The 23181-nt window shown below is 41.9% G+C and overlaps 1 protein-coding gene across 3 annotated transcripts in view; it reads left to right on the top strand.

Moving 5' to 3' along the window:
- FOCAD (focadhesin) overlaps positions 1 to 23181 on the top strand; it is a 426882-nt gene that overhangs the window by 228629 nt on the left and 175072 nt on the right. For all 3 annotated transcript variants that reach the window (XM_077249466.1, XM_077249485.1, XM_077249475.1), the window contains one exon: positions 22170 to 22302. In XM_077249466.1, the coding sequence (XP_077105581.1) occupies positions 22170 to 22302 (133 nt within the window). The remainder of the gene's footprint in view (positions 1 to 22169; positions 22303 to 23181) is intronic.

Raw genomic sequence — 23181 nt, 5'->3', positions numbered from 1 at the left:
GCTGTCTGCTTTACCATGGCTGCTTATGAAAAATAGGGGGACCCCATATTAATTTTTTTTTTCATTTCTTGATTTATTAACAAGTAACAAAAAATGTATTTCAGTGATTAAAAACTGACATCCTACCAAGTCCGCGCAAGGTATACTGCTTCTCTTCTGGCTCTTCTGTACAGTATAAAAACAATGAGAACTTTATAAACCTACAGTAGCTTGCTAAAATATTCACCCCCTTGGCTTTTTTGTTACATTAAAACCTGTGTTTACATATTTTTTTTTAATACGGTTTATGTGTCATAGATCAGCACTAAATAATCTAAGTTGGTGAAGTGAGAAAATATAGGCAAAAATACAATTTATGGGGTCAAATAACTAAAAATTGTCATGTTCAAATTATTAAAAATTGTCGTGTGCATATGTAATCGCCCCTTCACAAGTCTCATGTTTAGTGAGTGGAAGTCCACCTGTGTGCAATCTAAGGGTTACATGGTCTGTCCTTATACAGTTGTGCTCAAAAGTTTACATACCCAGGCAGAATTGTTGCTTTATTGGCTTTTTTTAAGAGAATATGAAAGATAACAATAAAACTTTTTCTCCACTCATGGTTAGTGGTTGGGTGAAGCCATTTATTGTCAAACTACTGTGTTTTCTCTTCTTAAATCATAATGACAACCCAAAACATCCAAATGACCCTGATCAAAAGTTCACATACCCCATTTCTTAATACCGTGTATTGCCCCCTCTAACATCAATGACAGCTTGAAGTCTTTTGTGGTAGTTGTGGATGAGGTTCTTTATTTTCTCAGATGGTAAAGCTGCCCCCTCTTCTTAGCAAAAGCCTCCAGCTCCTGTAAATTCCTGGGCTGTCTAGCATGAATTGCGTGCTTGAGATCTCCCAGAGTGGCTCTATGATATTGAGGTCAAGAGACTGAGATGGCCACTCCACAACCTTCACTTTGTTCTGCTGTAGCCAATGACAGGTCTACTTGGCCTTGTGTTTTGGATCGTTGTCATGTTGGAACGTCCAAGTACGTCCCATGCTCAGCCTCTGGGCTGATGAATGCAAATTTTCCTCTAGTATTTGCTGATAGCGTGCTGCAGTCATCTTTCCTTCAACTTTGACCAAGTTTCCTGTGCCTTTGTAGCTCATACATCTCCAAAACATCAGCAATCCACCTCCGTGCTTTACAGTAGGAATGGTGTTTCCTTCATCATAGGCCTTGTTGACCTCTCTCCAAATGTAACATTTATGGTTGTGGCCTAAAAGTTAAATTTTGGTCTCATCACTACAAATTACCTTGTTCCAGAAGTTTTGAGGCTTGTTTCTGTGCTGTTTTGCGTATTGTTGGCGAGATACTTTGTGGCATTTGCGCAGTGATGACTTTCTTCTGGCGACTCGACCATGCAGCCCTTTTTTCTTCAAGTGCCTCCTTATGGTGCATCTTAAACAGCCACACCGCTAGTTTTCAGAGAGTCCTATATTTCAGCTGATGTTATTTGTGGGTTTTTCTTTGCATCCCGAACAATTTTCCTGACCGTTGTGATGACCTTTTTATTGGTCTACCTGACCTTTAGTTTTGTTTTTACAGGGCCCCTGATTTTCCATTTGTTAATCACAGTTTGAACGCTGCTGACTGGCATTATCAATTCATTGGATATCTATTTGAATCCTTTTCCTCTTTTATACAGTTCAACTACCTTTTTCCGTAGATCCGTTGACAATTCTTTTGTTTTCCCGAATGACTCGCAATCCAGAATCAGTGGCTGGATGAAAGATGCAAGAGTCTGTCTAGAACCCAGAAACTCACTCAGGTTTTATGCACACACTGATTACAAGCAAACAGGTCACAGGTGAGAATGTTACCTTTAATAGCCATTCAAACCCATTTGTGTCAACTTCTATGCATGTTATCAGGCCAAAATCACCAGGGTATGTGAACTTTGGATAATAATAATCTTTATTTTTATATAGCGCTAACATATTCCTCAGTGCTTTACAGGTTGCACACATTATCATCGCTGTCCCGATGGGGCTCACAATCTAAATTACATATCAGTATGTCTTTGGAATGTGGGAGGAAACCGGAGTACCCGAAGGAAACCCGCGCAAACACTAGGAGAACATACAAACTCCTTGCAGATGTTGTCCTTGGTGGGATTTGAACCCAGGACTCCAGCGCCGCAAGGCAGCAGTGCTAACCACTGAGCCACCCATATTTTGATTAGGGTCATTTGGATATTTTGGGTTGTCATCATGATTTAAAAAGAGAAGACACAGTAGTTTGACAAAAAATATCCCAATGTCTGATGATCCCCCCACGGAGCACAATCAAGTCCATTATCTTCAAATGAAAAGAACATGGTATCAAAACAAACCTGCCAAGAGAGGGTCGCCCTCCAAAAATTTAAGCCCAAGCAAAGCGCATTAACCAAAGAGGCAGCACAGTGACTAGAGGTAGCCCTGAAGGACCTGCAGAGTTCCCAAACAGACTGGAGTATTTGTCTGCACAACCACAGTAAGCTGTACACTCCATAGATGTGGCCTTCATGGAAGAAAGGGCAGAAAAAAGCATTTACTTACACCCAAAAATTACAGCTTGAGCTAGCCTCCAGTGGCCATATTCACACCAAATCTTAACACCCATACATCTTTCCAGTTGGAGTGAGGATAATATTTCTAACATCCAATGTACTGTACTGTACTGTACTGTACAAACCAGGACTACAAACTACAAAGAAGAAGAGAGTTTGTTAAAACATCGGTTACAGGAAGCAAAACCAATCAAAGGAACTCGGCAATACCACACTTTCATTCCATGTAGTGAAACAGAAATAAAAACAAGGATTTTTTCATTCAGTGATGACAGAGAAGTCCATGAAGTAATTGAAAGTGGCACAAGATTGGGAGTGGGTGACATAACTGGTTATGTGACATGTGCATATGGTCGGCACTGCTGGCTGCCTAATGTACTTTCCAAAGATTGACAATGAACAAGTAGAATTGACTTTTTTAAATCCTTCTGGTCAATCACCGTCCTTTGTGTATCCAAGAAAACCAAACATTTTAAAAGTTATCAAGAATCATATTTTTAACTCAAGCGGACCCAAATCCCATAATAGCTGTACATACTCTGGAAAAGGCCATTGTTGGTAAGAGATTGTGGGCAAGATTACATTTTACCCAGTAGAAAGGAAAAATTGATAATAAAAGGTCAATTTAAAGACTTGCTATTAATTGTTTGAGACTAGTTCGTATTGTTTTATTTTATAGCTTTACGATTTAACTAATTTACTATTATGTCTAGTGATATAATAATAAAAAGGGTTACACGTACTGTATATTTAAAAAGTGTTTAAATATTGATTCTTTTAATTTGGTATTAAACATTTGATTAGGATGAGTTTGTATTTAGAAAACCATACTTCTAAATACACTGCTCAAAAAAATAAAGGGAACACTAAAATCCCACATCCTAGATATCACTGAATTAAACATTCCAGTTGCAAATCTTTATTCATTACATAGTGGAATGCGTTGAGAAGCATAAAACATAAAAATTAGCAATGTAAATCAAAATTAATATCCCATGGAGGTCTGAATTCGGAATGATGCTCAAAATCAAAGTGGAAAATCAAATTACAGGCTGATTAAACTTCAGTGGAAATGCCTCAGGACAAGGAAATGATGCTCAGTAGTGTGTGTGGCCACCAAGTGCCTGTATGACCTCCCTACAATGCCTGGGCATGCTCCTGATGAGGCGGCGGATGGTCTCCTGAGGGATCTCCTCCCAGACCTGGACTAAAGCATCCGCCAACTCCTGGACAGTCTGTGGTGCAACTTGACATTGGTGGATGGAACGAGACATGATGCACCAGATGTGCTCAATCAGATTCAGGTCTGGGGAATGGGCGGGCCAGTCCATAGCTTCAATGCCTTCATCTTGCAGGAACTGCTGACACATTCCAGCCACATGAGGTCTGGCATTGTCCTGCATTAGGAGGAACCCAGGGCCAACGGCACCAGCATATGGTCTCACAAGGGGTCTGAGGATCTCATCTCTTTACCTAATGGCAGTCAGGCTACTTCTGGCAAGCACATGGAGGGCTGTGCGGCCCTCCAAAGAAATGCCACCCCCCACCATTACTGACCCACTGCCAAACCGGTCATGCTGAAGGATGTTGCAGGCATCAGATCGCTCTCCACGGCGTCTCCAGATTCTGCCACGTCTGTCACATGTGCTGAGTGTGAACCTGCTTTCATCTGTGAAGAGCACAGGGCGCCAGTGGCCAATTTGCCAATCCTGGTGTTCTGTGGGAAATGCCAAGTATCCTGCACGGTGTTGGGCTGTGAGCACATCCCCCATCTGTGGACGTCGGGCACTCAGACCATCCTCAGTGCACATTTGTGGCCTGCTGGAGGTCATTTTGCAGGGCTCTGGCAGTGCTCCTCCTGTTCCTCCTTGCACAAGGGCTGAGGTAGCGGTCCTGCTGCTGGGTTGTTGCCCTTTTACGGCCCCCTCCACATCTCCTGGTGTACTGGCCTGTCTCCTGGTAGCGCCACCAGCCTCTGGACACTACGCTGACAGAGCAAACGTTCATGCCACAGCTCACATTGTTGTGCCATCCTGGATGAGCTGCACTACCTGAGCCACTTGTGTGATTTGTAGAGTCCCTCTCAAGCTACCAGTGTGAAAGCCCAACCAACATTCAAAAGTGATCAAAACATCAGCCAGAAAGCATTGGTACCGAGATGTGGTCTGTGGTCCCCACCTGCAGAACCACTCTTTTATTGAGGGTGTCTTGATAATTGCCAATAATTTCCATCTGTTGTCTATTCCATTTGCACAACAGCATGTGAAATTGATTGTCAAACAGTGTTGCTTCCTAAGTGGACAGTTTCATTTCACAGAAGTTTGATTTACTTGGAGTTATATTCTGTTGTTTGTGTTCCCTTTATTTTTTTGGAGCAGTGTATGATCCTAAGGAGATCCCATCTTGAATCCCTGTACAAATGTATCCAAAGAGCACAAGTAACACACGTGCATTTTTTGAAAAATGTATAACATTGTTTTTCCTAAATAGCCCATCAAAATTTTGAATTTGACTCCTCAAAAACAAAATATCAACAGTCTTGTGATATTTAAAGTTATAGCCTGTACAATTCTAAACTAAATGGTGCCTCTTGCATCTCTATAATAATAATTTTTATTTATATAGCGCCAACATATTCCGCAGCACTTTTTTTTTACAATTTACCGGGGACATGTACAGACAAATTTAATACACGTTAAGACAATTTAAACCGTGACATTAGGAGTGAGGTCCCTGCTCGCAAGCTTACAATCTACAAATCTTTATCTTAATTCTTCCCCGAGATATGATAAAAAATGTACAATCATACAAGCCCAAAACTTTCGAAATCTATAAAAAACTAATCAAGATAAAAATTCAAAACTTGTCATTCACTAAAGTAACACTTCAAAAACACCAAAGAAAATAAACATCCTAATTTAGATGTCTGATAAAAAAAAAAATTAGATTTGGATCACTTGAAATGGAATAACCCGCCTCTGAAAAGGACACCTCTAAACAGAGGCCAGACGGAGTCCAGAATAACACTGCTCCCTCATTATAGTTATTGCATCCCTCATGATTTCATCTAAATTATGTCATTCAGAGATTGAAATGGCGACCCCAATGTTAGTGCTCAGCATAGAGCGCAGGATAAATATGATTTAAAATGTTCCCAATAAAAGCTTCAACTCAATCCACAAAAAAAGCTAGTACCACTCGGGTCAGTCATCTGTCAATGGAAATATAGGGGGCTTCCACGTTACTGGTAGTACAAAGGCTCTGGAAAAGCACTATGGCCTCTCACCCCCACCAGAATAAATCCAGTGAATTCTACTCTCCCAAATATGATGGCCCCTCTCCCTTCTGCACTTCACTGTGTGCTTAAACCACATTGATCATCTAAATTTTTGCATTTCTGTAGCAATGGGAGCCTGCTTCATTCACGGGTACATGTCTCCAGAAGCTGAGCATTTGTATGAGCACTATAATGTACTGAGCACTACACTGGCAGGTTTGCAATTTTCACTCTGTATAATCCATTGCTGCTTGTTTCTGGAAGGAGTCAAAATTGTCACTACACCTTTATAATTCCCAGAGGGGTGAAATCTCCAAAATGGGTTCACTAGGGATTCTGCTTTTCTGGCACTTAAAGGCTCTGTTTTTTGAGTCCGCAAAGTATTCTACAATAATTTGTTTTCTTGAGTCAAATAGCACTGCCCAGGCTCGCCGTGTGGCTAAGCAACGTCTGTACAACCACATCTTGGGTATTGCCACGTTCAGGCAAAATTGGGTGACAAATTTTGATGCTATTTTTACCCATTTTCCCTTAAAATGTTATATTTGGGGCTAAAACTATTTTTTTTTTTTTGGTAAAAATGTAATTATTTTTTTTCTTCAATGGTATAAAAATCTGTTTTGTGGTGTCAATATGATCACTGCACCCTTACATGAATTCATTGAGAAGTGTAATTCGTAAAATGGGGTCACTTGTGAGGGTTCTGGTACCTCCTGGACTCTCCCAGTGGGTCATGACACCCGCAAACTATAACAATAAAATCTGCACTATAATATGGCGCTCCTTCCCATCTGATCTTTCCACTTTGCCTGAAAAGTTTTTCCCTATAAATTTTAGGGTATTGGTGTAGTCAAGAGAAATTGCACAACAAACTGTGAAGTCCATTTTTTCCTATTATCCCTTCTAAAAATGTAAAACTCTGGGCGAAATCAACATTTTAGTGGTAAAAATGTAATTATTAGTGATGATCGAGTATACTCGTTGCTCGGGTTTTCCTCCGAGTATTTGTAAGTGCTCGGAGATTGTTTTCGTTGCCTCAGCTGCATGATTTACAGCTGACAGACATCTTGAATACATGTGGGGATTTCCTAGCAACCAGGCAACCCCCACAGTACTCAGGCTGGCTATCAGCCTTAAATCATGCAGCTGTGTCAACAAAAACTAAATCTCTGAGCAGTTACAAATACTCGGACACCACCCGAGCGTGCTCGGGAAAACCCGAGCAACAAGTACACTCGCTCATCACTAGTAATTATCCTTTCTTCACCACCCAATGGTATAAAATTCTGTGAGGCACATGTGGTGTCAACATGCTCACTGCACCCCTAGATAAATTCATTGTGGGGTGTAGTTGGTAAACAGAAGTCACTTATGGGGATCTGCTGTTCTGGTACCTCAGGAGCTCTGACATCGTGACATAGAACCCTGAAACCATTCCAGGAACATCTGAACTCCAATATGGTGCTCCTTCCCTTCTGAGCTTTGTAGTTTTTGACCACAAATAGAGTATTGAAGTACTCAGGAGAAATGGCTTAATAAAATGTATCTTTCATTTTTTCTCACTATCCCTTTTTGAACATTAAAAACCTGGTGCCAAAGCAACATTTTAGTGGGGAAAATTGTACTCTTCATTTACTCAGTATATAATTCTGTGTATCTCTTGAAGGTTAAAAATGCTCCGTACACCCATAGATGACTTGAGAAGTGTAGTTTCCAAAACCAGGTCACTTGTTGGGCTTTCTGTAGTTTTGGCATGTCAGGGGCTCTTCAAATGCAATATGGCATCTGCAATTTTAGATAAAAATGGAGCTTCATAAATTAATTGATGCACTTTCCCTTTCGAGCCCTGCCATGTTCCCAAATAGTAGTTTCCCACTACATATCGGTGTACTCCGGAAAAATTGCTCAACAAATTGTACGGTCCATTTTCTTCTATTACCCTTGTGAAAATGAAAAATGGGGCAAAACCAACATATTTGCAGGAAAATTTGTTTTCATTGCTCAATGTTAAAAAATTATGAGAAGCACCTGTGGGTTCAAGGTGTTCACCACACTATTAGAAAAGTTCCTAGAGGGGTGTAGTTTCCAAAATAGGGTCACTTTTGGGGAGTCTTTCACCATTTAGACACATCAGCGGCTCTGCAAATGGTGCTCCTTCCCTTCCAAGCCTTGCTGTGTGTCTAAACAGTAGTTTTCCAGCACATATCGGGTTTTGGCATACTAAGGAGAAATTGCACAACGAATTGTGCTGTCCCATTTTCTCCTGTTACCCTTGTGAAAATGCAAAATTTGGAGCAAAAGCAACATTTTTGCAGGAAAATTGTTTTTTTCATTTTTACGGCTCAACATTGTAAAATTCTGTGAAGCATCTGTGCTCACCATACTTCTAGGTAAATTCCTTAAAAGGTGTAATTTTCAACTTGGGGTCACTTATATGTGGTTTCCACTGTTTGGGCAGATCATTGGCTCTGCAAACATGACATGGCGTTCTCTTATCGATTTCAGACAGTTTTCCGTTCCAAGAATCAAGTGGTGTTTCTTCCCTTCCGAGTTCTGTTGTGCTGTGCTACAAAACAGTAATTTTCCACCATATATGGGGTCTCTGTGTACTCAAGAGAAAGTGCATAACAAATTATATGGTCCTTTTCTTTGGTTACCCTTGTGAAAATGCAAAATTTGGGGCTAAATCATTATTTCTGTATGAAAAAGTAGTATTTTCATATTTTCCTTCCACATTGCTTTAAACGAACCTGTCATTGGGATTTTGCTAAGTAAATTACAGGCATTCTGAGGTTGGTACTTACACTGATTAAATGATACTTGGATTGAAGAAGTCCACCTTGTCGTTGTTTAATCTTTGTTTGCAGTTTTCAGTTAATGAGATTCTCGTGCTGTGTGGGGTAGGCTTGTGTGCGGATCTTTTTTTTGGTGTTTTAGCTCATTGTTGTCCTTGTGGGTTTAAATGACAGGTCGCTGAACCTTCAGTGACCTGCCTCCTATTTTAAGTGCTGTGCTTGCGCAGGTTCTTTGCAAAAATTAAAAACTGCAGCAAAATGGCGGTGCCTGCGCAGTCACATCCATCACTTGCCACCGGCACCATTTTGCTGTAGTTCAAACATTTTTTTGTAAAAACCATAATTTTAAGTGCGCAAGCGCAGCATTTCAAATAGGCAGGCCACAAGGATGACAAAAAAAACCCACCCACAAAACTGCAAACAAAGATTAAACAACAACCTCAAGAGCCTAGTCAGTCTAAATTTACTACTAACGTAAAGTACAATGAGTTGAGAAAAAAGTGTTTCTGGGATACATTAAAGCGTTCCAGAAATATTACCACTGTAGAGAATTGTACTTACTCAGCTGCTCTTGTGGCAGGCACAGGAGGCAGTTTTCATGCAATGTCCAGGCAAGTTTATTTAACTTCATAAACCGCTCCTGGTGGCAAGACAAAACAGATCCTTGACAGGCATAAAATGAAAACAAACTGAAAGCAAATAGTCCATATGGCATTGCGGGTCCGCCCCCTCAGGTCAGTGCCTTTTGCAACACACACACTGAAGGTGAACACAGACTACAAATAAATAGTCCATATAGCACTGCGGGTCCGCCCAGTCAGGTCAGTGTCTTTAGCACACACTGGAGGTGTCCACACCTCCAGCCACAGACACTGAATGAGACACTTGGCCTCCATTTTATCTGCCAAACTACGCCCCTTGGGGTTGGGATATGTGAGAGGTCGTTCCCACCCATCTCTTATGACTGCTCGTAAAACCCGGGCCTGGACTGGACAAATAACTCTCTCAGCACTACACTGTATTCCAAATTATTATGCAAATAATATTTCCTCATATTTTCTCTAAATTACCTATCTGAATTGCAGTCATTGTTATTTTCCAGTCATCTACTATTCTAGTATAATTGCAAAGTTTTGGAACAAACTGCCTATGTAAACAGTATCTTTAAAAAAAAAATAAACACTCAAAATGCATGTTCCAAATTATTATGCACAGCAGTGTTTTCAACCTTTTTTTTTTTTTTTAAATCTTGAACAAAAAAATGGTCAGTTGTGAAGTTATAAGCATTATCAGCTTATTACAAAATGAAATCAAACAGTTTTCAAGTGAAAACTTTATTCTAGGTGATGTTACATTTGCACATAGGACCCCTTGTTCGAAAGAAGCTTCTGAACTCTCTCGTCCATTGAATTTGTCAGTTTTTGGATGGTTTCTGCTTCAATTGTTTTGTCATGTGGACAGAATACCCTCCCAGAGCTGTTGCTTAGATGTGAACTGCCTCCCGCCATCATAGACACTCCTTTTGATGATGCTCCAGAGGTTCTCAATGGGGTTGAGGTCAGGGGAAGATGGTGGCCACACCATAAGTTTGTCCTCTTTTATGCCCATAGCAGCCAGAGATGCAGATGTGTTTTTTTGCAGCATGAGACGGTGCATTATCATGCATGAAAATGATCTTGCTGCGGAAAGCACGGTTCTTCCTCTTGAACCATGGTAGGAAGTGTTGTTTTAGAAACTCCACATAGATTATGGAGTTCATCTTTCCTTCAGGAATCATAAAGGGGCCGACAATCTCTCTCCCCATGATTCCAGCCCAAAACATTACTCCTCCTCCTCCTTGTTGGCGCCTTAGCCGTGTTTTCATGGGGTGTCCATCAACCAGCCATCCTCCACTCCATCCATCTGGACCATCGAGCCTTGCACGGCACCCATCGGTGAACAAAACAGTTTGGAAGTCAGTCTTCATGTATCGTTTGGTCCACTGGAGCCATTTCTGCTTGTGTGCAAAAATGCCTTGTCATAGCAGCAGACAAGTTTTTGAAGCTGCTGGTGCTTTCAACGTCCCCAGAACAACAAGATGCAGGGTCCTTCAGAGGTTTGCAGATGTGCGTAAGCCATCCTGTCGACAGCTGACACCCAGCACCAATAAAAACATCAACTCGTCCAGCAAAAAACAAGCCATCGCATGACTCTGTGTGCCAAAATATAGAAAAATTATAGTTCTCAAAATGTGGTGATGCAAAAACTATTTTTTGCAATAAAAAGCATCTGTCACGATAGGACTGGCGAGTACACTGGGACCAAGAGCACCTTTCCTGGCCCTAGCACTAGGGGGCGCCCTAGCTCACCCTGTTCCCCAGGATACCTCAGATGGCGAGGATGCCGGGGCCTCCGCCCTTGCCCTGTCTCCTAGCTGCAACCCTGCATCTGTCCCTTTCTTCCACCCGAGGAAGAGAGGCGCTACCATGTACCGCAGTACACCAACCCGACAAACGGGAGCAAAGAGAAGGGTACAAGAAAATTCCACTCACACAAATATACTCTCAAAAATAACAGAGGTATTCACCAGGGTGTAAAGGAGGGGGAGGAAAATAAGGCAGGTAAGGATGAAGAATTTCCAAGCGAACAAACCAAGCAACAGTCCCACAATAAACTCCTCCAGCTCTCCAGACACCAGCTCCTCACTCTCCAGGTTTATCTAGCAAGTGCGAACTGAGACAAGGATCTGGCCAGAAGGTCTAGCTTTTATAGGAGAGAGGAATAGCTAACCAAGCACAGCTGAATGCAGGAATTTCCACATGGCTGATTAACCCCTGTCCTACTGAAAGAAAACAAACACATTTAGTACACCGGAGAAGTGCTTCTTTTCAGTGGCGAAGCAGGAGCCATCAGATGCTGCGGTCTTCTGGCACTGCTTTGTCGCGGTAACTCCGTGACAGCGTCTTTTAGTGTGTGACAGCAGCCAAACATAAAACCCAGATATAAATCTGGTATCACTGTAATCGTACTGACCCGAAAAATGATAAATATAACAAATTCTTCACCTGCTGTTCATTTTTTCATTCTGCCTCCCAAAGATCGCAGTAAGGCTCGGTGCACATTTATCCTGCACTGTGCGTTGAGCACTTACACGGGGTTTCTGTGTAAATCTCTGAAATACATGATTCAGACGGAACCTCTGGTGGATGATTCCCTATAATGAGGCAGAGGGAGGCACTATGGCCTCCGTCTGGCCTGTGATCCAGTCTTTTTAGCCGTGCATAAAAGTGCTATTGGCCACAGTGTTGTGCACTTCTGTATAGGACACCGCGAAAAGAGGCCAGAAGGAGTCCAGAGTAACTCTGCTGCCTCATTATAGTGAATTAATCCCTCAGGGGTTTCATCTGAATCACGTCACTCAGAGATTTAGATGGAAACCACAAAGTAAGTGCTCAGCGTAGAGCACCAGATAACTGTGATCCCTAACGTTATGTAAAATGTTCCCAATAAAAGCTTCAACTCAATTCACAAAAAAAGCAAGCCCTCACTCAGATCTGTTATCGGTTAATGGAAATATAGGGGACTACCACGTTACTGGTAGCACAAAGGCTCTGGAAAAGCAAAATGGCTCCTCACCTGCCAAAAGAAATTCAGCAAATTCTGTGCTCCCAAATCCAAATGCCCCATCCCTTCTGAGCCTTATAGTGTTACCTAAACCACGTATAGCATCCACGTTTGGCCTTTCTGAAGCGATGAGAGCCTGCGTATCTTGCGGGTGCATGTATCCAGAAGCGGAATTACCGCTATTTTTTTGTGGATTTTGTGCGGATTCCACCTGCAGTTTTACACCTGCTGATTCCTATTATGAAGCAGGTGTAAACCACTGCGGAATCCGCATAAAGAATTGACATGCTGCTTAAAATACAATGCTGCGTTTCCGCATATTTTTTCCGCAGCATGTGCACTGCGGATTTTGTTTTCCATAGGTTTACATGGTACTGTAAATTCAGGGAAAACTGCTGCGAATCCGAAGCGGCCAATCCGCCTCGGATCCGCAGCAAAATCCACAGCGTGTGCATATACCCTCAAGGTGCTTACCACTCATCTAGATCAGTTCCCTGAGGGGTCTAATTTCCCAAATGGTGTCACTTGTGTGGGATTTTCACTGTTTAGGCACATCAGCGGCTCTCCAAACGTGACATGGCGTCCTCCAATTGTTGCAGTAAATTTTGCATTCATAAAGTTAAATGGCGCTCCTTCCCTTCTGAGCTTTGACTTGCGCCCAAACAGTGATTTTCTTCCTCATATGAGGTATCGCCGAATTCAGGAGAAATTGCGCAACAAATTGTATGCTACAATTTCTCCTATTACCCTTATGAAAATGCTATATTTTGTGCTGAAAACATATTTGTGGGGAAAATTTGATTTTTTTTATTTTTGCGGCTCAACATTATAAACTTCTGTGAAGCACCAGAGGGTTCAATGTGCTCACCACACAACTAGATTAGTTGCCTGAGGGGTCTAGTTTCCAAAATGGTGTCACTTGTGGGAGATTTTCACTGTTTAGGCACATCAGGGGCTCTCCAAACGCTACATGGCATCCGCCAATTGTTGCAACAAATTTTGCATTCAAAAAGTGAAATGGCTCTCCTTCCCTTCCAAGCTCTGCCGTGCTCCCAAACAGTGTTTTTCCCTCATATGGGGTATCGGCGTACTCAGGAGAAATTGAACTACAAATTTTGGGTCCATTTTTTCCTGTTGCCCTTGTCAAAATAAAAAAAAAATTGGATCTGAAGTAAAAAAAAAATTTGAAAAAAGTTAAATGTTCGTTTTTTACCACATTCCAAAAATTTCTGTGAAGCACCTGAAGGGTTAATAAACTTCTTGAATGTGATTTTGAGCACCTTGAGGGGTGCAGTTTTTACATTGGTGTCACCTTTGGTATCTTCTATCATATAGACCCCTCAAAGTGACTTCAAATGTGATGTGGTCCCTAAGGGTGTGTTACCACGGTCTGGAATGGCTCAGGATTTGACACAGGTAAAATCTGCACCAAATCTGCATCTGAGGTCACTGGTAGGTCACCTGCGTTTTTATGCCTTTTTACATGCGTTTTTTCCGCATGCATTTTTGATGCGTTTTTTTCATTGCAGGTGTTTTTTTGTCACTTGAAATAAAGCTAATTGAAAGTTGGCTTCTGGGAAGGAAAAAAAAAAGTGATTTCCTGTTTGCAGATATATTAGGGTATGTTCCCACAGTCAGTAAACGCTGCGGGTTGGACGCTGTGTACATTCGCAGAATCGAACCTGCAGCGTCCAGATGTTACAACATAGTGGATGGGATTTCAAGAAATCCCATGCCCGCTATGCCTTCAAAGACGCTGGTGGCAGACATGCGGTGTGTCTTTCCATACCGCAGCATGTCTATTTACGATGTGGAGATGCTCAGTCCCCGCAGCGTAAATTTCCCATAGACTATCATTAGGGTATGTTTCCACGTTCAGTATTTGCTGCAGATTGGACCCTGTATACAGCCGCAGCGTCCAATCCACAGCGGCCAGATGTTACAGCATAGGTGGCAGACCAGCGTATACGCACATGCGGTGCGTTTTCTGTTTATCTTGCAGAGATGCTCAGTCTCCGCAAGATAAAAAGCACAGTTCTATGTACGGAATGCAGTGATTCCCTGCATAGAATCACTGCATAATAATAATAATAATCTTTATTTTTATATTTTTTATATAGCGCTAACATATTACACAGCGCTTTACAGTTTGTACACATTATCATAGAAATACATGCAGCCGCACGCTCTTTTCCTGAGTGCTGGGTGTTGATGCAAGAGATTCGCGCAACTTTCTCGCATCACACTCGCAAGTGTGACACCGGCCACACAGGAAGTTCCTGAAAGCAGAGAGAGATCAGTAATATGTAATGTCCTTTTTTTTTTTTATTTAACTAAAGAAAAATTTTCTTTTTTAAATATGGCATTGGTTCACCCTATATTTGTTAAACAGCCAGAGTAAAGCAGACAACTGCAACTGGTATTTCAGGCTGGTAAGGAACCAATATCCATGAACCTTACAAGGCTGATAATACCAGGCCGCAGCAGTCTGCTTACCTTAGATAGTTAGCAAAAATACGGAGATCGCCTAAAAAAAATAGCAGCGTGGCGTACCCCTATATTTGTTAACCAGCCAAGGAAAAAGCAGACAGCTGTGGCCCAGTATTCTCAGGCTGGCGAGGCCCATGGATTTTGGCCCTCACCAGCCTAAAAATAACAGCCCGCAGCCACCCCACAATTGGCGCATCGAAAGATGCCCCAATTGTGGCACTTTACCCAGCTCTTCCCACTTGCCCTGTAGCGGTGGCAAATGGGGTAATAGTTGTGGGGTTGATGTCACCTTTTGTATTGTAAGGTGACATCAAGCCCACGGATTAGTAATGGAGAGGCATCTATAAGACACCTATCCATTACTAATCCTATAGTTGTTACATGTTAAATAAAGACACAGCCAGAATAAAGTCTTTTATTGAAATAAAAGACCACACAGTTTTACCATTTTATTGTTACTCCTAATCCATGCGACGCCTTCGATCTCTTGTAATAAAAATAAAATGATAAACCAACACATATACTCCCTGTTCTGATGTAGTCCTAAATAACGAGTGTCCCACGACAATCTCCAGCTCTGCTACATCTGGATGCCTGGCTTAGCCTGACATCTAGACAAAGCAGAGCTTGTAGATGACCACTGGAGATAACTTGGTCTCCAGCGGTCACCTGCACTGTAGTTCTCAAGATCAGCTGACCGTGAGAACTTGCCTAGTGACCGGAGATAACCCCAGCGGTCACGTGAATGGCAGTTCTCGCGGTCAGCTCAGTCATCGCAAGAACTGCAGTGGATGCGAACGTCCGGCGGTGTCACAATTTACGCTGCGGAGACTGAGTGTCTCCGCATCATAAATAGACATGCTGCGGTCTAGAAAGATGCGCTGCATGTCCGGTTATGCAAGCTGCCGCCTGCATCTTTTAACGCATTGTGGACATGGCATTTCTTGAAATCCCTTCCACTATGCTGTAACATCTGGCCGCAGCGGGTTTGACGTTGCGGATGTACGCAGCGTCAAACCCGCAGCGTTTCCTGACCGTGGAAACATAGCCTAAAAAAAAATGGTGTTGTAAAAATGAGAAATCGCTGGTCAACTTTTAACCCTTATAACTTCCTAAAAAAAAAAATTAAAAATTGGGGTTCCAAGTTTGTGCTGATGTAAAGTAGGCATGTGGGAAATGTTACTTACTAAGTATTTTGTGTGACATTTCTCTGTGATATAAGGGCATGAAAATTCAAAGTTGGAAAATTGTGAAATTTTCACCAAATTTCAATTTTTTTTCACAAATAATTGCAAGTCAAAGAAATTTTACCACTATAAAGAAGTACAATATGTCATGAAAAAACGTTCTCAGAATTACTGGGATCCATTGAAGCGTTCCAGGGGGATTACCTCAAGGGACAGTGTTCAGTATTGTAAAAATTGGCCTGGTCATTAACGTGCAAACCACCCTCGGGGGTAAGGGGTTAAATTTGGAAATTTATTTGACAGCAAAAAAAAATAAATGCATTATTTTTATGGTCTTTTCCATCATTTACTAGTTAAACCACATGGGATATTTTGCAAATGTGCACTGTAATGCAATATGTTACATGAGGCACTTATTTGGCAGCTGTGGAAGTCAAACGCGGAAATCACTAACATTAAATAATTACAGAGAGTAGAGCCTACATGTGGTATTCATAAAAGGGCACTTTTCATGTCTCGATCTGCTAAGTGGGCAGTCCTAGGAATTTCCATTGCAGTGAAGTATAGAAGTAGGGAGCCTCATTTGTGTTAGCTTTTTTTTTTTTTTTTTTTTTTGTATATTCTAGCTCAAGTTCAGCAACCCTGATTGGGGCAGGTCTACAATACCAAATTAAATTGTGAGATATCTATAGTCTATTTTCTTGAAAGTAATGACGTCTGCTAGAAAAAAAAAATCATCGCATCTCCAACTTATTGGGGGAATTTATTGACTGACGTCTTCTACATTAGCCTTAATAAAAAAAAAAAAAAGGCCCCTAGAATAAGATGCATCTAATTAAAAATCTAGGTGCAGCTATAATGGCATGTAAAAGTTTGGACAATAAAAACTTAAATACATTTTTTCTTTTTTTAAAATTTAACTTTAGCCCAAAATGTCAAATTTTCATAATGCTAACAAGTGAAAATTGTTTCCACAACTTGCTGTTTAATATCTCCTGAGTACGCTGTATGTAGTCAGAATCTGCTGTTTGAGCACACAATATTATTATTTGCTGTTTTGTTTTTTTGGGGGGTGGGGTGGGGGGGTTAAATAGATTGCAGGCACCAAGTCGAATTTGCAGAGAGCTCTGAAATCCCCAAAAGTGACACCATTCTGCAAACTACAACTCTCAAGGAAATTATCTAGAGGTCTGATGAGCATCTTGAACCCATTGGTGCATCACATAATGCTATAATATTGTGGCATGAAATTAAATATTACAGGTGATTTACAAAATTGTATAACATTGGGATGTAGAAATGAAAAATTACAGCCATTAATTAAATAAAAATGTTGTTTTGGCCCCAATATTTTAATTTTCAAAAGTACTAATAGGAGAAAATGGACCACAAAATTCTGTTCAGCTATATTAGGAGGCTTGTAGCAAACTGATTAGCAGTTTTCCATTATTGCCATCCCCAGGTACATTTGCCCATACTAACTCTACATTATCGAAATCACCCCCAATGTCATCATTGAGCACAGGTCTTAAGTTGGATTTATTGAAAATACACACCCCTCCACCTTTTTTGTCTTTCCTGTCCTTTCTAAATGTAGTTTAAACCTCTGTTTTTCACCCAGTTATGCCTTTTGTCAAGCCAGGTTTCCGTGATGGCAACATATTGTAATCTGTGGCTGACATAAGAGACTTCTTGCATTTGCCAGCGGACAGTTAATAGTATTAGCACATCTATTATTCCTACTTGCCTCCCTACTATCCCTGCATATTCCAGCCGCCACATTTAAATCCTCATTGACCCCTACTGTTTCACTCTCTCTGTCTACTCTATCTATCCCTTTATTAGCAGTACTACCCTCCCCCCAGATCCTAGTTTAAAAGCTCTTCCATCCTTCTGACCATTTTAACCTCAGCACACCTGCCCCCTCCCCATCCCTACGTACAGTCTGGAGCCGACTGTGAATTCGGCCAAGTTCTCCATGAACCCAAACCTTTCGAAGCTGTTTTGAACAGCTGACATGTGCCCGCAATAGCGGCGGGTGAAATCACGATCCACCCGCCGCTATTAACTAGTTAAATGCCGCTGTCAAACGCAGACAGCGGCATTTAACCGGCGCTTCCGGCCGGGCGGCCGGAAATGAGCGCATCACTGACCCCCGTCACATGATCGGGGGTCAGTGATGCTTCTGCATAGTAACTATAGAGGTCCTTGAGACCTCTATGGTTACTGATCCCGGCTAGCTGTGAGCGCCACCCTGTGGACGGCGCTCATAGCACACCTGCATTTCTGCTGCATAGCAGCGATCTGATGATCGCTGCTATGTAGCAGAGGCAATTGAGTTGTGCCAGCTTCTAGCCTCCTATGGAGGCTATTGAAGCATGGCAAAAGTTAAAAAAAAAAAAAAAAATGTGAAAAAAATATAAAAGTTTAAATCACCCCCCTTTCGCCCCATTCAAAATAAAGCAATTAAAAAAAAAAATCAAACCTACACATTTGGTATCGCCGCGTTCAGAATCGCCCGATCTATCAATAAAAAAAAGCATTAACCTGATCGCTAAACAGCATAGCGAGAAAAAAATTAGAAATACCAGAATTAAGTTTTTTTTTGTTGCCGCGACATTGCATTAAAATGCAATAACGGGCGATCAAAAGAACGTATCTGCACCGAAATGGTTATTAATTAAAAATGCCAGCTCGGCACGTGAAAAATAAGTTCTCAACTGACCCCAGATCATGAAAAATAAAGGCGCTACGGGTATCGGAAAATGGCGCAATTTTTTTTTTTTTAGCAAAGTTTGGAATTTTTTTTCACCACTTAGATAAAAAATAACCTAGTCATGTTAGGTGTCTATGAACTCGTAATGACCTGGAGAATCATAATTGCAGGTCAGTTTTAGCATTTAGTGAACTTAGCAAAAAAGCCAAACAAAAAACAAGTGTGGGATTGCACTTTTTTTGCAATTTCACCGCACTTGGAATTTTTTTCCCATTTTCTAGTACACGACATGCTAAAACCAATGATGTCGTTCAAAAGTACAACTTGTTTCACAAAAAATAAGTCCTCACATGGCCACATTGACGGAAAAATAAAAAAGTTATGGCTCTGGGAAGGAGGGGAGCGAAAAACGAACACGGAAAAACGGAAAATCCCAAGGTCATGAAGAGGTTAACTATGCACTTACCTACACTTACCCACTCTGCTCAGCAGCGTCTCTTAGGCTATGTACCTTGACTATTTGTTTGCATAAATTTCTGCAAGGTTTCTGCATCTGCAGAAAAAAACGCTGTGGCAAAAACGCAAGTTTTTTGTGTGTTTTTTCCGCTGTTTTATGCATTTTTTGCATGCGTTTTTGTACAGCAATGAAGGCTTTGTTGAGCTAAATAAAGATATTTAAAAAAAAGTTTTGTAATATAATTTCAGCCTTTTTCATGCTGATGCAGTGGCATCAGGGTAATGGGGTTAGGGCTTGGTGTCAGCATGTGTCATTGAAACCTAGACTTAAGGTACCTTCACACTAAGCGATGCTGCAGCGATATCGACAACGATGCCGATCGCTGCAGCGTCGCTGTTTGGTCGCTGGAGAGCTGTCACACAGACAGCTCTCCAGCGACCAATGATGCCGAAGTCCCCGGGTAACCAGGGTAAACATCGGGTTGCTAAGCGCAGGGCCGCGCTTAGTAACCCGATGTTTACCCTGGTTACCAGTGTAAATGTAAAAAAACAAACAGTACATACTCACATTCGCGTCCCCCGGCGTCCGCTTGCCTGCACTGTGTAAGTGCCGGCAGTAGCAGGGCACAGCGGTGACGTCACCGCTGTGCTTTGCTTTCCGGCCGGCACTGACACATTCAGTGCAGGAAGCTCTGAGCAGCAGCGCGGACGCCGGGGGACGTGACAAACATCAGAGGGTGAGTATGTACTGTTTTTTTTTTACTTTTACAATGGTAACCAGGGTAAATATCGGGTTACTAAGCGCGGCCCTGCGCTTAGTAACCCGATATTTACCCTGGTTACCATTGTAAAACATCGCTGGCATCGTTGCTTTTGCTGTCAAATACAACGATACATGCCGATCTGACGACCAAATAAAGTTCTGGACTTTCAGCAACGACCAACGACGTCACAGCAGGATCCTGATCGCTGCTGCGTGTCAAACACAACGATATCGCTATCCAGGACGCTGCAACATCACGGATCGCTATCGTTATCGCTGCAAAGTCGTTTAGTGTGAAGGTACCTTTAGTAATGAAAAGGTGTCAGCCCGACTAAGCCGATAAGTAAACACAAACACACACATACATTGTGTATAAGGAGTTATGGAGATACTATACGTCCTAGCTGTACATCGTGTACATTCCCGAGATCTCCAGAACATGGTGAACGCCTGCCTGGGTCTCGACCCTTTTCTATCGCTCTAGGACTGTCTATTAAGGAATTATGACCCATCTTAGGTTTTGGAGTTTTTAGCAGCAGAGGCAAGAGGAGGGGATTTATGTTCATCCCAGAGTGTAGGTGGGGAGTGACCCAAAGAAGATAAAGGATTGTGTAAGGCCATGTGGCCTCTCTCTCTGTTATGCATGCGGTCGACTTCGAAAGTGGGGACCATGTCCAGTAAAGTGCTGTGAAGGACATAAGAGCTACCTGCCAGCCCATGCGGCCTAGCACACATATGATCGAACATCACCCGGTAATTGACATGATCCATCTGCTTATATCTTTTGTCCTACCACTACTGTATTTCTGATCATTGTATATTGTAGCATTTCACCCGCTACGGGTCTTGGGGAACACTCGCTTGGCAGCAGGATAAACACTTCAGGCACGATATCTCACACATATCAGTCTTATTAGGTTTATTACACATCATAAACCACATGACGTACAGTCCATTGCGTTATATTTCATGAACTTATCACGACCCCAGTCCGTTCATGCAGCAGATAGGCTTCTCTGCTGTATATTATAATCCCCCTTGTCCGGGGTTACCTCTCAGGAGTTCCACTCCTCATGCTGACTTCACGTCAGTCCCAGGTCCTCAACACAGACCGTCCAGGTCTACGGTCTCCAGGTGCTTCCAGGACGACTCCACTCCCAGAAGTCTCCAACACTGACCGTCCAGGACCTTGCACAGGAACAAACGGCTCCATACACCGGAACCTCAAAGGACCATGTGACCCACACCCTGGTCACATTATCTACCCTTAACCACTCCCATGGGTGGGAGTGTGGGTGTGTGTGGCTAGGTTGACCCTCCCATTTCTCATAACTAGCCCTGCCAATCTCCCATTAGAACTACACAATTACTTGTGGGTGGGACTACAGGTCCCAGAACACAACATAACTTTAGACTGACAGCGCACAGTGTCCTCCTCTGCGACACACATACCGGCCATTTATAATCCTGCCGGACTTTCTCTCACCACCACAGTTATAAATCCAAGTGCATCCTGCAGCGTACACACAGCGCCCTCTGGCTGTAACATTGGTCACTGCACCACAATATGTTTAACTATTTTGTATATAGTGTATTGTCTAGTGTACCCTTAAGGCAATTAAATATAAAATGTAACCTTGGGCTGCTCTTTTATCTCGATCCACAAACCCACATATCAGTTTCACGGTTTAACTTTCTATGCTACTGTTTCTGGCCTGATATAATCCCGTTAACAGACTGGTCTTATATCTAGCGTGGAAGTGGTGGCAGTCCTACCAGGCTAGCAGTGCTTTGTTTCTATTTCTGCCTCTCAGCCTGTTAGGGTGGTGAGCAAGTGTGGTGCCACATCCTCTCACTCCCCGTTCCTGTGTGAATAGGTAGTGTGTGTGTAAAACTGAACCAAGTTGACCTTGTATGTCTCCTGGGGGTGCAGAACGTCGTGTTGATGAAAGTTGGGAAAACGCATTAAGTGATCCATCTGACGTAATAGTGATGTCAGGCGGGGTGGCGAGGTGCAGGTTCAACACAGATGTATCCACAGTACATATGTTACAGAAACCTAATATTTTCAAGTGATAACTAAAATATTTATAATGAATTATATTTATAATTTATTACCTTTTTATTTTTGTACTTTTTGCTTTTGAGAATGAATAAATGAAAGGGCTAAGTCTGAATCTGGATGTGAATCTTCTAATGTTATTTTTTCATTGTAGAATATGTAAAGAATATATCGCGATAATGACATTTAGTGGATAATCACGTCAATACACTCTTTGTAACTGAACTTTAGGCCAGACCTGAGATTGTTCCACCAGATGTGTCTGAAGGAGATGGAGAAGAGGAAGATAAAGAGGTGGACCTTTCTGTACCAGGTTCTTCTTATGTAAAGCTCATGGCTATTACTCCTTCTGCCGTACTACCTGGTAAGGAAATTTTAATTTCTCTCATAGGGTATTATGAATCTTTAGTGGGCATGCCTCATACTCAATTACCTCATCTGTTAGTTAAAGCAGAGCATCTACTTAGTGGGTCTTCTATGTCTGTGCTTTGTAGGATAGCTACTTGGGTTAAATAGGCCCTCTACTGCTGCAGTTTCTTTGTGGTAATTGCAGAGAAATTGAACACTTGTGTCCCTACACGTTACAGCTTAATGCTGACTGACCGAGCCCTCGAATCAACTTACTTTGGAAGAAACTCTCTAACAAAAAGTTTTTACTCTAAATTATGGGTGGACATGGAATGTTCAAAGAATCTTAGCCAAGCTCATGGAGTTTTCTGGCTGCCTTTGGGGATAAATGAAAACGATCTAAGCCTATCTCTGACCCTTCTAAACCTCTCTTTAATTGGTGACATTTTTGCAACTTATTTAGGTCTGGTTTACTCCACAGATTCACTGACTGCCTAACTGGAAAATCCAAAAGTGGGTACAGCTGGGAATTCCTTCTGGCTTCTATCACTCCCTATATCTCTGATGCCAAGGATCAGAGATTTAGTCTTGCTCTCTAGTATTAAAGCATTGGCAGATATAACTGACTTTTCACGGGCCTCCTGTATGGGTCTCTATGCAGTACTTACAGTTACAATACCATCTAAAATCTTTGGCACCAGCCTCATACTTACGTTATTTGAAAATTTGTGCATGCCCCTGAGGCTCCTACAACCACAATGTCTTTAGTCTAGAACATATTGGTTTTGGGAGGACTGGCTTCAGGGTATTCTAGGCTTATTTTTGTACCTGAATGGCAAAATGAACTGGGACAAATACTTCTGCAAGAGTTATGGGACAATTTTTTTTTCTTATC

The sequence above is a fragment of the Ranitomeya variabilis genome, chromosome 1 (assembly GCF_051348905.1).
Source record: "Ranitomeya variabilis isolate aRanVar5 chromosome 1, aRanVar5.hap1, whole genome shotgun sequence".
NCBI lineage: Eukaryota > Metazoa > Chordata > Amphibia > Anura > Dendrobatidae > Ranitomeya > Ranitomeya variabilis.
The sequence above is the reverse complement of the archived record's forward strand: the minus strand, read 5'-3'. Positions and strand labels throughout refer to the sequence as shown.